The following is an 18,077-nucleotide window of genomic DNA, read 5'->3' as shown; positions in this document are numbered from 1 at the left end:
GAGGCAGGAGGATCTCCTGAGCCCAGAAGTTTGAGGCTGCAGGGAGCTATGACTGTGCCACTGTGCTCCAGCCTGTGTGACAGAGCAAAACTTAGACTCAAATAAATAAATAACTTTGGAGTAGTTGGTCACCCTCATCTGCCTCCATGAGGGAAAAGAATGACTGAGGATGAATGAAAACACCCAAAAGAAAGCAGAGGTAAGAGATGGAGGGCTGGGTGCGGTGACTCACGCCTGCAATCCCAGCATTTTTGGAGGCCAAGGCGGGGAAGATTGCTTGAGGTCAGGAGTTCAAGACCAGCCTTGCCAACTTGGTGAAACCCCATCTCTACTAAAAATACAAAAATTAGCCTGGCATGGTGTAACCTGTAGTCCCAGCTACTCAGGAGGCTGAGTTGGGAGGATCACTTGAGGCCAGGAGGTGGAGGTTGCAGTTAGCCAAGATCGCACCACTGCACTCCAGCCTTGATGACAAAGTGAGACCCTGTCTCAAAAAACAAAAAAACCAAACAAACAAAAAATAGATAGAGAGAGAGATGGAAAGATCAAGGGTGGGGAGGACATGTCCTGAGATATTGCCTGAGCCCCTGGAGCCAGCCAGACCTGAAGGCCACTGCACTCTGGCCTGGATGACAGAGCAAGACTCCATTTAAAAAAAAAAAAAAAAAATAGTGTGTCGACAAATGGGCCTGACCGTGTATTGGTTAAATTTTATTTTCAAAATAAAGCAGTAAGACTCTACTTTCAGGGATCATTTTTATAGATTGTTACTAGAGAAGTTTCTCTGAATATGTGGAATACGAAAAATAATAACAATAATACAATATAAAAATAGTAAACTTCAAATCAATAACAAGAAAAGTAAATAAATAAATTTTTATTTTGTTTTGTTTCATTTTGTTTTGAGACCCTGTGTCACTCTGTTGCTCAGGCTGGAGTGCAGTGGTGCAGTCATGGTTCACTGCAGCCTCCACCTCCCGGGCTCAAGTGATCCTTCCACCTCAGCCTCTTGAGTAGCTGGGACTATAGGCATGCACCATCACACCCAGGTAATTTTTGTAGTTTTTGCAGAGATGGGGTTTTGCCATGTTGCCCAGGCCGGTCTCAAACTTTTGGGCTCAAGTGATCCTCCTGCCTCAGCCTCCCAACATCTTAAGATTATAGGCGTGAGCCACTGCAACCAGCCATAATTTGTATTTTTAATTTTTAAAAATAATTTATTTATTTAGAGACGGGCTTGCTGTGTTGCCCAGGCTGGCGTACAGTGGCAGGATCACGGTTCACTGCAGTCTCAAACTCCTGGGCTCAAGCGATCCTCCCATCTCAGCCTCCCAGGTAGCTGGGACTACAGACACATGCTAAAATAATTTTTAAAACACGAGTCAGCTTGGGCCGATGAGTTATCGTTTGCCAGCCCCTGTGTTAAGTGAATGAATGAAGCAATTAGAATCATATATTCATTTGATAAATGAAAAATAATTAATTGATCCCCTACTATGTGCCAGGTGCTGTTCTAAAGCACTGGGGGATGTAAAATAGACAAAAATCCTTGCCTTGACATTCGAGTGGAGAAAACAGCTAACAAGCAAATAAGTAAAAACTATGACAGGTCAGAGAGCAGTAAGTGCTGTGGAAAAAAAATAAAACATGAAAGAGAATGGGAAGTTGGGAGGGGGAAATCTATGATTTTATTATCTAGAAACAGTGGAAGATCTCTCAGATAAGAAATCTGGGCTGGGCATGGTGGCTCATACCTGTAATCCCAGCACTTTGGGAGGCTGAGACAGGCGGATCACTTGAAGTCAGGAGTTCAAGACCAGCCTGGCCAACATGATGAAACCCCATCTCTACTAAAAATATAAAAATTAGCTGGGTGTGGTGGTGCGTGCCTGTAATCCCGGCTACTCAGGAGGCTGAGGCAGGAGAATCATTTGGGCCCAGGAGGCGGAGGTTGCAGTGAGCTGAGATCATGCCACTGCACTCCAGCCTGGGTGACACAGCAAGACTCCGTCTCAGCAAAGAAAGAAAGAAAGAAAGGAAGAAAGGGGACCCGACCGCTGACCCAAGTGCGGTGGCTCACATCAGTAATCCCAGCACTTTGAAAGGCCGAGGTGGGCAGATCACCTGAAGTCAGGAGTTTGAGACCAGCCTGGCCAACAAGGTGAAACCCCATCTCTAGTAAAAATACAGAAATTAGCCAGGCATGGTGGCTCATGCCTGTAATCCCACCTACTTGGGAGGCTGAGGCAAGAGAATCACTTGAATCTAAGAGGCGGAGGTTGCAGTGAGCTGAGATCACATCAGTGCACTCCAGCCTGGGCAATAGACAGAGACTCCATTAAAAAAGAAGGAAGGAAAGGACGGGGAGGGGAAGGGAGGGGAGGAGGGGGGAAGGGGAGGGGAGGGGGGGAGGGGAGGAGTGGGGGAGGGGAGGGGAGGGAAAGAGAGAGAGAAAGAAAGAAAGAGAGGGAGGGAAGGGAGGGAAGGGAAAGAAGGGAAAGAAAGGAAGGAAAGGAAAGAAAGAGAGAGGCGAAGTGGCTCATGTCTATATCCGAGCACTTTGGGAGGCAGAGGCAAGAGGATCACTTGAGCCCAGAAGTTGGAGGCTGCAGTGAGCTATGATAACGCCACTGCACTCCAGCCTGGGCAATAGAGCAAGACCCCTTCTCCGAAAACAAAGAGACGGAGAGAGAGAAAGAGAAACCTGAAGGAGGAGATAAGAGAACACTCACAGTGTATACCTGAGGGAAGAGGAATCCCTGAAGAAGGAAGAGGCAGTGCAAAGGCCCTGAGGCTGGATTGTGCTGGGTGGCCGATGTGGCTGCAGTACAGAGAGCAATGGGCGGAGAGGGAGCAGGGGAGGGCTGAGAGGTGGACAGAGGCCAAATGCATAAGCCTTTGTGGGCTACAGTGAGGAGTTTGTCTTTTTCACCAAGGGCAGTGGAGAACCAGGGGAGGGCTGTGAGTAGGGAAGGGACAGAGATTTCCAGCATCCTCTGTGAAAGTCCTGAAAGGTGATATTTCCCAGCACTGGACCGAGAGAGGAGGTCAGTGATTAGAACGGAATGGAGGCTGGGCGCTGGGCGTGGTGATTCACATCTGTAATTCCAGCACTTTGGGAGGCTGAGGTGGGTGGATTGCTTGAGGCCAGGAGTTCGAGACCAGCTTGGCCAACATGGTGAAACCCCATCTCTACTAAAAATACAAAAATCAGCTAGGTGTGGTGGCACTTGCCTATAATCCCAGCTACTCAGGAGGCTGAGGCAGGAAAATCACTTGAACCTGGGAGACAGAGGCTGCCAGGAGCCAAGATCGTGCCACTGCACTCCAGCCTGGGAGAAAGAGTGAGACTCTGTCTCAAAAAAAAAAAAAAAAAAGAGAAAGAAAAAGAAAGAACAGAACAGAATGGAAAGGAAGGGCAGTGCCAAGTGCTGACCCTCCTAAGCGCCCCTCCTGTTCGCCCTAGCAGGCAAGATAAGAGGAGGTTTTCCAATCAACCCAACCCATTTTGCTGAGGTTTGCTGTCACCCAGCCCCCTCATCCCCAACTGAATTCCTCCCCCATGGCCTTGGCTCAGGTCCTTCTCATTCTACATTCCATTGAGATTTCCACAGACCTGCACAGATATATTTAGAAACAGGGTCTTACTCCCTTGTCCAGGCTGGAGTACAGTAGCACAATCATAGCTGACTGCAGCATCGAACTCCTGGGCTCAAGCGATCCTCCTGCCTCAACTTCCTGAGTAGCTGAGACTATAGGAGTGCACCACCATGCTGGGCTAATTTTTTTATATTTTGTAGAGACGGGACCTTGGTATGTTGCCCAGGCTGGTCTCGAACTCCTGGCCTCAAGCAATCCTCCTGTCACGGCCTCCCAAAGTGCGAAGATTACAGGCATGAGCCACCATGCCCGGCCCTAGACCTGCATTCATGAAACCCCCTCCATACCTGCATTTCTGGAACCAGCTAGGCATTACCCTGAGGTTCTAGGGCACTGACTTCTTTGCATCCAACCAACCTATCTCCTTTTGATCCCCACCCAGCTCCAGTTTAACCACATTCCTAGTGTCCCTGGTAGTTAAATGGAGCCATATGACCAAGTTCTGGCCAATAACAAGAATGGAGGCCGGGCATGGTGGCTCACGCCTGTAATCCCAGCACTTTGGGAGGCTGAGGCAGGCGAATCACCTGAGGTCGGGAGTTCAAGACCACCCTGACCAACATGGGAGAAACCCCATCTCTACTAAAAATACACAAAATTAGCCAGGTGTGATGGTGCATGCCTGTAATCCCAGCTACTTGGGAGGCTGAGGCAGGAGAATCAGTTGAACCCGGGAGGCGGAGGTTGCAGTGATGCAGTGAGCAGAGATCGCGCCATTGCACTCCAGCCTGGACAACAAGAGCGAAACTCCGTCTCAAAAGGAAAAAAAGAAGAAGAAGAATGGAGGTGGTGGCGCCACTTCCCGGCCTGGCCTCTGAAATTCTTTCATCGCGCTCTTTCCCCAGTAGAAAAGACTTCAAGACTGCAAGGGCCTTGGGGAAGCGAAGACCATGCGATGATGGAGCCTGGGCCCCAGGGTAACTTTATAACATAGAGCCCTCCTCCTCCAACCCCCCAGGTTGACCCAAACTGAATTGTGACAAGAACAAGAAGTAAACTCTCACTATCACTGAAGGCATGTAATTTGGTTTTATGTTTTGCGGGTTTGGTTTTTTGTTGTTGTTGTTTTGTTTTGTTTTGTTTTTGTTTTTGAGACGGAGTCTCGCTCTGTCGCCAGGCTGGAGTGCAGTGGCATGACCGCAGCTCACTGCAACCTCCGCCTCCCAGGTTCAAGCGATTTTCCTGCCTCAGCCTCCCGAGTAGCTGGGACTACAAGTGCCCGCCACCACACCTGGCTAATTTACGTATTTTCAGTAGAGATGGGATTTCCCCATGTTGGCCAGGCTTGTCTCAAACTCCTGACCTCATGATCTGCCTGCCTCAACCTCCCAAAGTGCTGGGATTACAGGCATGAGCCACCACACCTGGCCTTTTTTTTCTTCCGAGAGAGGGTCTCCCTCTGTCATCCAGGCCGGACTGCAGTGGCACAATCATAGCCCACTGCAGCCTCCAACTCCTAGGCTCAAGCAATCCTCCTGCCTCAGCCTCCTAGATAGCTGGGACGACAGGCACATGCCACCATGCCCTGCTAATATTTTTGTTTGGTTGGTTGGTTGGTTGGTATTTTGTAGAGATAGGGGGTCTTGTGTGTTGCCCAGGCTAGTCTCGAACTCCTGGCCTCAAGCGATTAGCCTGCCTTGGCTTCCCAAAGTGTTGGGATTATAGGCATGGCCATTGTGCCTGGCAAAATGATGCAATTTGTTACGGCAGTTAACATACATACCCTGACTTACACACCATTGCCTACAGTCAGCTCGGACTCAATGGAATTCAATTAACAAAAATAATGACTCTCATTCATTTAGCACTCGCTATATGTTAATTGCCGTGCTGGGAAATTAATTTACCTTATCACGTTTAATCCTTGCACAACTCTGAAATAAAGGTACTATCAACATTTCCATTTTATTTTATTTTATTTTTATTTTTATTTATTTATTTATTTTAGTTGGAGTCTCACTCTGTCACCTAGGCTGGAGTGCAGTGGTGCAATCTTGGCTCACTACAGCCTCTGCCTCCTGGGTTCAAGGGATTCTCCTGCCTCAGCCTCCCAAGTAGCTGGGATTACAGGTGCCAACCACCACACCTGGCTAATTATTATATTTGTGGTAGAGTCGGGGTTTCACCATGTTAGACAGGCTGGTCTTGAACTCCTGACCTCAGGTGATCCACCCACCTCAGCCTCCCAAAGTGCTGGGATTACAGGCGTGAGCCATGTGCACGGCCAACATTCCTATTTTATAGATTTCCTATTTTATAGATAAGACAATCAGGGGTCCGATAGGTTAAGTAATTATTTTTTTCTCCAAGACCACAAAGCTAGCAAATACCTGATTTGCAGTTTAAGTCAACCTAATATATAAAGAGCTCCTAAAAATCACTAAGAGATGCCTGTAATCCCAGCACTTTGGGAGGCCAAGGCAGGAGGATCACTCGAGGTCAGGAGTTTGGGACCAGCCAGGCCAACATGGCGAAACGCTGTCTCTACTAAAAATACAAAAATTAGCTGGGCATCTTGGTGCATGCCTGTAATTACAGCTACTTGTGAGGCTGAGGCACAAGAATCACTTGAACCTGGGAGGCGGAGGTTGCAGTGAGCTGAGATCGCGCCACTATACTGCAGCCTGTACAACAGAGAAACAGCCTCAAAAAAAAAAAAAATCAATAAGAGAAAAGGTCAGTAGTTCTAGAAAGGACAACAATAGTAAGCAAGTAATATGAACAGAGATTGTATCACGGGAAGAAAATATAAATAGCTCTTAAACATAAGGAAAGAGGTTCAGCTTCACTCGGAATAAGAGAAAATGTAAATTGAGCCTTAATGAGCTCCACTGATTACCCATCCAGCTGGAAAAACTCCAGAATCTTACAACAGAACCGTCTGTTGGGGAGGCGGGCAGAGAAGCCGGTCCTCTGTCTGGCATGTGGTGGTATAATTGAAACAATTCATATGGAAACAATCCCAGACGGATAACGATTTGGCAATATCTATCAAAAACACTAAGATTGGCTAGCACTTCCGTTGACAAAATAAAACGTCTTAAAATTTGAAAACTGAAAACACAAGGGCTGGGCGGAGCATGATGATTCATGCTTATCATCCCAGCACTTTGGGAGGCCGAGGTGGGAGGATCTCTTGAGGCCAGGAGTTTGAGACCAGCCTGGGCAACATGGTGAGACCCCCCATCTCTACTTTAAAAAATGGTGGGCTTGGTGGTGTGCACCTGTAGTCCCAGCTGCTCAGGAGGCTGAGGCAGGAGGATCACTTGAACCCCGGAAGCGGAGGTTGCAGTGAGCAGATATCATGCCAATGCACCCCAGCCTAGGTGACAGAGCGAGACTCTGTCTCAAAAGAAAGATAAGAAATCTCTGTATAAAATGTAGTATAAATGATAAGAAATTGCCTGGGCATGGTGACTCATGCCCATAATCCCAGCATTTTAGGAGGCTGAGGCGGGCGGATCACCTGAGGTCAGGAGTTCAAGACCAACCTGGTCAACATGGTGAAATCCCGTCTCTACAAAAAAATTAGCTGAATGTGGTGGCACATGCCTGTAATCCCAGGTACTTGGGAAGCTGAGGCAGGAGAATCTCTTGAACCCAGGAAGTGGGGGTTGTTGTGAGCCGAGATCACGCCATTGCACTCCAGCCTAGGGAATAGAGTAAGACTCTGTCTCAAAAAAAAAAAGAAAAGAAAAGAAAAGAAATCTTGTAACACAATGGTAAGTATTCAGTGCAGTCCCATGCTGTACAGGTTTGTAGCCTAGGAACAATAGGTTATACCATATCGTCCAGGTGTGCAGTACACTGTACCATCTAGGTTTGTTTAAATGTACTCTACGATGTTCACACAACTATGAAACCACCTAACTATGCATTTCTCAGAACCGATTCCTTTTATTAAGCAACACACGACTGTATATGCAGCTAAATACTTTTCTAAGTTCTTTATAATAATTCGCTCATCCCCCATAACGATGCCATAAATAGGGATTTAGCATCCTCATTGTACAGATGAGAAACCAGGAAACGGAGAGGTTTACTAACGTGCCCAAGATCACACAGCAGAGGAGCTGGAAAATGATTCATGGATGAGGTTATTATTGTTTTTTAGGAGCTATAATTGGGCCAGGCACAGTGGCTCACACCTGTAACCCCAGCACTCTGGGAGGTCGAGGCGAGCGGATCACCTGAGGTCAGGAGTTTGAGACCAGCCTGGCCAACATGGTGAAACCCCGTCTCTATTAAAAATACAAAAATTAGCCGGGCATGATGGTGGGTGCCTGTAATTCCAGCTACTCGGGAGGCTGAGGCAAGAGAATCGCTTGAACCCGGGAGACAGAGGTTGCAGTGAGCTGAGATCACGCCATTGCACTCCAGCCTGGGCAACAAGAGCAAAACTCCATCTCAAAAATAATTAATTAATTAAAAGAAAACATTCTTCATGATGTGCTTATGTCACATTGCATGCCTGTATCAAAATAGCTCGTATACCCCATAAATATGTATCTACAATGTACCCACAAAAATTAAAAATGTTTTTAAAAATGTTTAAATCTTAATCAGGCATGGTAGCACGCTCTTGTTGTCCCAGTTACTTGGGAGGCTGACGTAGGAGGATCACTCAGGCCTAGGAGATTGAGAATGTAGTGAGCCCTGATCGAACCATTGCACCACTGTGCTACATCCTGGAGGACAAAGCAAACAAAACCTCGTCTCAAAAAAAAAAAAAAAAAAAAAAAAGGAAGCTGTAATTGTTTCATTTAATTTCATTTTTGACATGGAGTCTCATTCTGTTGCCCAGGCTGGAGTACAGTGATGTGATCTCGGCTCACTGCAACCTCCGCCTTCCGGGTTCGAGTGATTCTCCTGCCTCAGCCTCCATAGTTGCTGGGATTACAGGCGCACACCACCACACTGAGCTGTTTTGTATTTTTAGTAGACACAGGGTTTCACCATGTTAGCCAGGCTGGTCTCGAACTCCTGACCTCAGGTGATCTGCCCACTTCAGCCTCCCAAAGAGCTGGGATTACAGGCATGAGCCACCACACCCAGCCCCCAGCTTTATTTTATTTTTATTTTTCATTTTTACAGAGACGAGGTCACACTCTGTTGCCCAGGCTGGCCTCTAACTCCTGGACTCAAGCAATCCTCCTGCCTCGGCCTCCCAAAGTGCTGGGATTACAGGCCTGAACCACTGCACCCAGCCAGGCCCCTCCCTCGTTTAGACTAATGTCTAGCACAGAGCAAGCAAAATACAAGTCTTTCTTAAAATAAATGGAATACACAGTCATGTTATAAAGAATAATTATAATCTCTACAGACTGACTTGGAAAGACTGCCAAGGTGATGAGTGAGGAAAGCAGGCACAGAGCAGTGGGTGGCGTGTGTCATCTTTCCTGTTACGGGAGGATGGAGATAAGAACCCCTATTCTGGCCGGGTGCAGTGGCTCATGCCTGTAATCCCAGCACTTTGGAAGGCCGAGGTGGGAGGATTGCTTGAGGCCAGGAGTTCAAGACCAGCCTGGGCATCATAGCAAAACCCCATCCCTACAAAAAATAAAAAAATTTAGCCAGGTATTGCTGGCACACACTGGTAGTCACAGCTACTCGGGAGGCTGAGGCAGGAGGACTGCTTGAGCCCAGGAGTCTGAGGCTGCAGTAAGCTGTGATCGTACCACTGCACTTCAGCCTGAGTGACAGATCGACACCCTGTCTCAGAAAACAAACAAAAAAATCACCCAACTATGCTGATGCACACCTGTAGTCCCAGCTACTCGAGGGGCTAAGGCAGGAGGGTTGCTGGAGCCCAGGAGTTGGAGGCTGCAGTGAGCTGTGATCATACCGCTGCACTCCAGCCTGGCCGACAAAGCAAAACTCTGTCTCTTAAGGAAAAAAAAAAAAAAAAAGCCGGGCGCGGTGGCTCATGCCTGTAATCCCAGCACTTTGGGAGGCCGAGGCGGGAGGATCACAAGGTCAGGAGATCGAGACCATCCTGGCTAACACGGTGAAACCCCATCTCTACTAAAAATACAAAAAAATTAGCCAGGCGAGGTGGTGGGCGCCTGTAGTCCCAGCTACTCGGGAGGCTGAGGCATGAGAATGTTGTGAACCCGGGAGGCGGAGCTTGCAGTGAGCTGAGATCGCGCCACTGCACTCCAGCCTGGGCGACAGAGCGAGACTCCATCTCAAAAAAAAAAAAAGTAGATATGGTGTCTCACCGTGTTACCAGGCTTTGAACTCCTGAACTCAAGCAGTTCACCCACCTCAGTCTCCCAAAGTGCTGGGATTACAGATATGAGCCACCACACCCAGGCAAAATCGGGTTTTCTTTTGTTTTGAGACAAAGTCTCTCTCTGTTGCCCAGGCTGGAATGCAGTGGTGCCATCGCAGCTCACTGCAGCCCAGGCTTAAGTGATCCTCCCCACTTAGCCTCTTGGGTAGCTGGGACCACAAGCGTGAGCCACCGCCCAGCCTTAAAAGGTGCCATTTTTATCTGTGTTTCACAGATGGAGAAACTGAAGCTCAGAGAGGTGAAACCAGGAAGCAGTGGTACCAGAATTTGAACCGAGGTGTGGCTCTCCTAAGCCACCACCCACCCCACTCCCCAGTCCACCCCCTACTCTTAACTGTCCCACCCTCTCCCCACTATTCACTGATGCTGGGGACCTTAACGTCATCTTGTCCCCGGCACCTGCCCACATCCTAGGTCTAACCAGCTCCCAGGTCCTGGTGAATCTTTTCAACAATCTGTTCTTTCCTCTCCAGTCTCTTGGCCTTCAAGTTCCATCTCTGCAGCCCAGATTTTGGACTTCAAGAGCACAGTGGTGGCTGGGCGTGGTGGCTCACCCCTGTAATATCACCACTTTGGGAGGCCAAGGCCTGTGGATCACTTGAGGTCAGGAGTTTGAGACCAGCCTGGCCAACATGCTGAAACCCTGTCTCTACTAAAAATACAGAAATTAGCTAGGCATGGTGGCACACATCTGTAGCCCCAGCTACTCAGGAGGCTGAGACAGGAGAATCGCTTGAACCTGGGAGGTGAAGGCTGCAGTGAGCCAAGATCATGCTGCTGCACTCCAGCCTGGGCAACAGAAATTAGCCCAGCGTGGTGGCAGTTGCCTGTAATCCCAGCTACTCAGGAGGCTGAGGCAGGAGAATTGCCTGAACCTGGGAGGTGAAGGCTGCAGTGAGTTGGGACTGTGCCACTGCCTTCCAGCCTGGGAGACAGCAAGGCTCTGTCTCATTTAAAAAAAAAAAATCATAATGGAGAGTTGGGTGTCTCGGTATAGCTGTGGCTTCTCATGATGGTATCATCCTCTCCCTGGGCCTCAGATCTCAAGGGGACCAGCCGCTTGGAGATTCACTCCAATCTGACCTCCTTTACCGTTCACACCAGCTGGGCCAGTCACTGCCCTGAACATACAGGCACTGACTAGCTCCTACCTCAGGGCCTTTGCACTGGCAGTAACCACTGTCTGGGACACCATTTCCCCAGATCCACATGGTTCATTCCTTAATTTTCCCCAGGTTTCTGCTCCAATGTCACCTTACCACTAGCCCTCCTCATTCATCAAAGTGCCCCCTGCATACCCTGTTCCACTTTGTTTTCTCCAGAGCAGTACATACCACCTCCTGCACCTCCTGACGTCTTATACATTGTCTTATTTCCTCACTGTCAGCCTCCGCCACTAGAATGCAGGCTCCTCAACAACAGGGGTGTGTGTGTGTGTGGGTGTGTGGGTGTGTGTGCTATTCACACTGTCCCCAGCACCAAGAACAGGGCCTGACAGACTTGTCACACTGTTGGATGGATGGATGGATGGATGGACGGACAGATAAATGGTTGGATGAATGGATGGATGGATGGGTAGATGGATGGATAGATGAGTAGATGGGTGGATGAGTGGATGGATGGATGGGGTGGGTGGGTGGGTGGGTGGATGGATGGATGGATGGATGGATGGATGGATGGATGGATGAGTGGATGGATGGATGAGTACATGGAAGGATGGGTAGGTGGGCGGGTGGATGACAGATAGATGAATGGATGGGCTGGGTGCGGTGGCTCACACCTGTAATCCCAGCACTTTGGAAGGCTGAGAGGAACGGATCACAAGATCAGGAGTTCAAGACCAGCCTGGCCAATATGGTGAAACCTCATCTCTACTAAAAATACAAAATTAGCCAAGCATGGTGGCGGGTGCCTCTAGTCCCAGCTACTCGGGAGGCTGAAGCAGGAAAATTGCTTGAACTTGGCAGGCAGAGGTTGTAGTGAGCCGAGATCATGCCACTGCACTCCAGCCTGGGCAACAGAACGAGACTCCGTAAAAATAAAAAAAAAAACAAAAGATAGATTAGTGGATGGATGGCTCCATGGATAGATGGGTGGGTGGATGGGTGAATGGGTGGGTGGGTGGATGGGTGGATGGATGGATAGATGGAGGGAAAAATAGATGGATGGATGGATGGGTAGATTGATAGAAGGATAAATGAGTAGATGGATGATGGGTGGATGGATGAGTGGATGGATGGATGAGTGGGTGAATGGGTGGGTGGTTGAATGGATGGATAGATGGATGGATGAGTCAATGGATGAATGGATGAGTGGACGGATGGATGGATGGCTGGATGGATAGATGAGTGGATGGATGAATGGGTGGATGGATGGGTGGGTGGGTGGGTGGGTGGGTGGATGAATGGATGGATGAATGGATGGATGGATAGATGAGTGGATGGATGAATGGATGAGCAGATGGATGGATAAGTGAATGAATGGATGGATGGACAGATAGATGGATGAGTGGATGGATGGATAAATGGATGGATGGATGGATGGATGGATGGGTAGATGGATGGATAATTGGAGGGATAGATGAGTGAATGAATGGGTGGGTGGGTGGGTGGATGGATGGATGGATGGATGGATGGATGGATAGATGAGTGGATGGATGAATGGATGAGCAGATGGATGGATAAGTGAATGAATGGATGGATGGATAGATAGATGGATGAGTGGATGGATGGATGGATGGATGGATGGATAAATGGATGGATGGATGGATGGATGGGTAGATGGATGGATAATTGGAGGGATAGATGAGTGAATGAATGGGTGAGTGGGTGGATGGATGGATGGATGGATGGATGGATAAATGGATGGATGGATAATTGGAGGGATAGATGAGTGAATGAATGAGTGGGTGGGTGGGTGGGTGGGTGGATGGATGGATGGATGGATGGATGGATGGATGGATAGATGAGTGGATGGATGAATGGATGAGCAGATGGATGGATAAGTGAATGAATGGATGGATGGATAGGTAGATGGATGAATGGATGGATGGATGGATGGATGGATGGATGGATGGATGGATGGATAAATGGATGGATGGATGGGTAGATGGATGGATAATTGGAGGGATAGATGAGTGAATGAATGAGTGGGTGGGTGGGTAGGTGGGTGGGTGGATGGATGGATGGATGGATGGATGGATGGATGGATGGATAAATGGATGGATGGATGGGTAGATGGATGGATAATTGGAGGGATAGATGAGTGAATGAATGAGTGGGTGGGTGGGTAGGTGGGTGGATGGATGGATGGATGGATGGATGGATGGATGGATGGATATGTTCTTCCCAACCTCTTCCCAAGAAACAACTGAGAAAAAAGAGAGGGACTCTGAAGAGAAATGACAGAAACTGGGAAGAATTCTCATTCCAGCCTGCACACCTTTATTTATGCCATTTCCTCCGCAGAAGCACCTTTCCTTTTTCCCTCCGCCCTTTCACATCCCATGGGGCATTCACAGCTCCAGCTTCAATCTGTGGACAGTTAGGCACCCAGAAACCCAGAGAGGTTGTTCCTGTGGCAGCTTCCTCTGGGCTTCTTGTCAATACATTTTACCTTCCCACATACATCCCCACTATATACCAGACACAGGGCCGAGCTTCAAAGGGCGACAAAATGAGTAGGGACAGGAATGTGCCCCCTCCCAGAGGGAAAGGGTCCAGGTACACCCCTGCCCAGCCTGGAGCCTGATACAGCTGGGCACAGGAAGCCAGAACAATGAGAAAAACTCCTATTTACTCTTCAAAATCCCAGCGCAAATGTCCCCTCTTGCATAAAGCCTGAACCCACCTGGGTTCCCGATGTTCCCTGTTACAGAGGATTAGAACTGTCTTTGGAGTGCAACTGCTCTCCCAGGGATTAGCATCATGCACCCTTGCCCTTCATCCAAAAACTGGCTTTAGTTAAGACACACACAGGAGTGGAAGTTCATCCTTAAGTCTATCCACTTTCCCATTAGCTGCTATTGAAGCATCACGGAGACCTTGACTCCCTGCCTGGTCTAACAGATGGGTCCTAACAGATCCCATGACTACTTCCTCATGCCCTAGAAACCAGAAGGAGATTGAGCAAATGTAGGCAAAGCAGGGATGGGCTGTGGCCAGAGAGGATGGATGCTTAGGTTGGTGGGGGGAGTGCCTTCTCCTTTCGGGAAGCCCTGTCACAGCTGAGGATGGTGTAATCCCCTGGCACTAAAGAAACAGAAGGGCCGGATGCGGTGGCTCGTGCCTGTAATCCCAGCATTTTGAGAGGCCGAGGTGGACAGATCACCTGAGGTCAGGAGTTCGAGGCCAGCTTGGTCAACATGGCAAAATCCCATCTCTACTAAAAATACAAAAAAAAAAAAAAAAATTAGGCAGGCATGGTGGTGGGTGCCTGTAGTCCCAGCTACTCGGGAGGCTGGGGCAGGAGAAGTGCTTGAACCCAGGAGGCGGAGGTTGCAGTGAGCCCAGATCTCATCACTGCACTCGAGCCAGGGCAACGCAGCAAGATTCTGTCTCAAAATATAAGAATAAATTAAGAGTCTATATATTTTCCTAATTACATTTGTATTCCTCCTTGGATCCTCCATGAGTAACTTAGAGAGTCTATATTATATCGGCTGGGTGCGGTGGCTTATGCCTATAATCCCAGCACTTTGGGAGGCTGAGGCGGGTGGATCACCTGAGGTCAGGAGTTCAAGACCAGCCTGGCCAACATGGTGAAAACCCATCTCTACTAAAAAAAAAAAAAAATACAAAAATCTGCTGGGCATGTTGGCACACCTCCATAATCCCAGTTACTCAAGAGGCTGAGGCAGGAGAATCACTTGAACCCAGGAGGTGGAGGTTGCAGTGAGCTGAGATCGCACCACCGCATTCCAGCCTGGGTGACAGAGCAAGACCCCGTCTCAAAAAATAAAACAACAACAACAACAACAACAACAACAACAAAAAACCAGAAGGAGCGGCCAGGCATGGTGGCTCACACCTGTAATCCCAGCACTTTGGAAGGCCGAGGCAGGCGGATCATTTGAGGTCAGGAGTTCAAGACTAGCCTGGCCAACATGGTGAAACCCCGTCTCTACTAAAAATACAAAAATTAGCCAGGTGTGGTGGCGTGCACCTGTAATCCCAGCTACTCGGGAGGCTGAGGCAGGAGAATTGCTTGATCCTGAGAGGTTAAGGTTGCAGTGAGCTGAGATCGCGCCACTGCACTCCAGCCTGGGTGACAGAGTGAGACCCTGTCTTTAAAAAATTAATTAATTAATTAATTAATTAAAAAATAACCACAGGAGTAAAGACCCATGGATCTCTTCCACCAATGGCCCTACCCCTGAAAACCACCCCCCAGGAACCCCCATGGGCCCATCTCCATTAACTTATCCTTCCAGACCAGATGGGAGCTCTCCCCTCAGACCTCAGGGCAAGACTGTGTCCCCCAGGCCCCAGGATAGGGCTGTATCTCCTTTCATCCCAGAGCAGATGGGACTCCACCAGCCCTGCCCCGTTCCCTGTTCCCACCCAGCAGCCCTGGGGAACCAGATGAGATGCTACAGAAACATCACACAGCCACATCACACGCCCACCCAACCACATTCAAATAGGGATTTGAATATATTTCCTGAGCCAGGCTCATGCAGTCACAGTCAAATCTGCCACTACCCCTCCAGCCTGGGCCCCTGCAGAAATCGCTGCCGAGAAAATGCGGCTATTCCAGGCACCAAAACCTCAGGACCCACTCTCTAAGCCCAGGACTGGACCCTGCCTCACTGTCTCCCCTGAGATGGATACAGCGAGGAAGCTCAGATCCTTGGGGCCACAGCCCCCCACCTGCCCCACGCTGCCCCAGGCCCAGGCAGGAAGCCAAGGGGAAGGAAGATGTAAGGGGAAGGAAGGGGCCCAGGGCCCGGGAGGAGGAGACACATGTCGGGGAAGATGTTGGCGGAGGCTCCTCCCCCACATCCAGACTCTGGGGGTCAAAGGAGTCCAAAGCCCCAGGTAACCCAATAGCCACCCTGGGGGTTCTGAGGCGCTCCCCGGGGACCTCTGGTTGGTCCTATTTGGGAGCATGAACCGCAGTAGAGGCAGCCTGGGGCTTGAGAGAGTTAACCCCTAGTTTGCCAGTTCTCAGCCTAGATGCGGGCCAACTCAGGGCCCGTGGACCCACACAGGGGTCCTGTTAAGCTTGGGGAGGCTACCCCAGAATCTCAGATTGTGACCACCCCCTGGCCCAGCCTTGGACCTGTAAGCATATCCCCCCTCCTTTGCAGGCCCAGAGGTGGAGCACGTCAACCCCTCCACTGTCAGCCCCGGGGAGGACCCCCGTCTCCAACCCTCAGCACACCTGCCGGCGGAGGGCTCACCTGGGACATCTGGGGGCGCAGGTTGACCTCACGCAGGTTGATGGCATGGGGTAGCAGGTTGTTAAGCAGCTGACATAGAAGGACACCATCCCGGAGGGCCTGGGCCAGTTCACACACCTGAGCCCCATCCCAGGTCACGCGGTGGCTGGGCGGCAGCACTCGGCACTGGATGAGCCAGTGGGTGCACTGGCGCCACAGCTCCATGGCTGCTGCCTGCTCAGGGCCGGTCGTGCACCCTCGCGGCCTCCACCACCCACCCGCCCGCACGCCCGCCCTGCTCGCCTGTGGAGCGACAGCTAGTGCTACCACTTCCTCTTCTTTGCCTGTAACTGTTGCCCTGAGAGGGGGTGGAGGAGGAGGAGCCATGGGGCGGGGGGCGGGGGGGGAGCTGGGGGAGCACCTGCGGCCCAGCCCCACCCCACCCCTTCCATGTAGAATCTGACATCTCTTTCTTCCGCCCACTCGACACAGGCCTGGGCACGGGGAGTTGGGGGACTGGGGGAGTCAGGCCAGCTAGACTATGAGACGGGCGTGCTTCCTCCATATGCAGACAGCGGCAGTGACACTCTGAAATATACCCAGAATTCACCCACTTCTCACCCCCTCCTCGGTCTGGTCCAGCCCCATCATCACTCAGCTGGTCTCCTGACTCCAGCCCCTGTCCCCCACAGTCTGTCCTCCCTGCAGCCACCACAAGAGGTTGCCTGTGAGCATCTGAGTCAGGGTACACCCCTCTTCTGCCCACAACTCTCTATGGCTCCCACTTTCCTCCAGGGACAAGCCCAAGTCCTCCCCAAGGCCCACAAAACCCTGCTTGAATTGCCCAGTTCCGTCCCTGCCCTCCCCACTCCCTCTTTCCCCCTCTTCACTGTGCTTCAGCCACATGGGCCTCTTCACTCTTCCTCCAACGTGCCAGGAACATATGGCCCTGCCCCAGGGCCTTTGCATGGGCTGTGTCCTCCACCTTAAGCAACTTCACGGCTAGCTCCCTCACCCCTACAGGTCTTTGCTCAAATGCTACCTTCTCATGAGGTCTTCCTAAACCCCTTGATTTCAAATCATAGCCTTTTCCACATTCCATCAGCCCTACCCACTTCCCTAGGTTAAGCCTGATCTTCATCCAACAAATCTGATTTTTTTATAGTTATTTCTTCTTTTTTTCCTTCCTTCCTTCCTTTCTCTCCCTTCCTTCCTTTCGGTCCCTTCCCTCCTTCCTTTCTCTCTCTCTCTTCCTTTCTTCCTTCCTCTTTCTTCCTTTCTTTTCTTTCTTTCTTTTTCTTTCTTTCTTTTCTTTTCTTTCTTTTTCTTTTTTTCCTTTTGAGACTGAGTTTCACTCTCATTGCCCAGGCTGGAGTGCAGTGGCACAATCTCAGCTCACCACAACCTCCGTCTCCTGGGCTCAAGTGATTCTCCTGTCTCAGCTTCCCAAGTAGCTGAGATTACAGGCATGCGTCACCACACCCAGCTAATTTTGTATTTTTAGTAGAGACGGGGTTTCTCCATGTTGGTCAGGCTGGTCTCAAACTCCTGACCTCAGGTGATCCACCCGCCTCAGTCTCCCAAAGTGCTGGGATTACAGGCATGAGCCACCGTGCCCTGTCTTTCTTTCTTTCTTTCTTTCTTTCTTTCTTTCTTTCTTTCTTTCTTTCTTTCTTTCTTTCTCTCTCTCTCTGTTTCTCTCTCCCTCTCTTTCTCTCTCTTTCTCTCCTTCTTTCTCCC

At 49.8% G+C, this 18,077-nt stretch overlaps 1 protein-coding gene across 1 annotated transcript in view; it reads right to left on the bottom strand.

Moving 5' to 3' along the window:
- The window catches only part of LOC105484575 (vav guanine nucleotide exchange factor 1), an 84,440-nt gene extending 67,778 nt beyond the window's left edge, over positions 1–16,662 (bottom strand). Inside the window, exon 1 of the mRNA XM_071087214.1 lies at positions 16,359–16,662. Coding sequence (XP_070943315.1) covers positions 16,359–16,562 — 204 coding nt within the window. The 5' untranslated portion in view covers positions 16,563–16,662. The remainder of the gene's footprint in view (positions 1–16,358) is intronic.
- Between the last annotated feature and the right edge of the window lie 1,415 nt (positions 16,663–18,077).

The sequence above is a fragment of the Macaca nemestrina genome, chromosome 20 (assembly GCF_043159975.1).
Source record: "Macaca nemestrina isolate mMacNem1 chromosome 20, mMacNem.hap1, whole genome shotgun sequence".
NCBI classification, from domain to species: Eukaryota; Metazoa; Chordata; class Mammalia; order Primates; family Cercopithecidae; genus Macaca; species Macaca nemestrina.
Note: the sequence above shows the minus strand (reverse complement) of the source record. Positions and strands in the feature narration are given on the sequence as shown.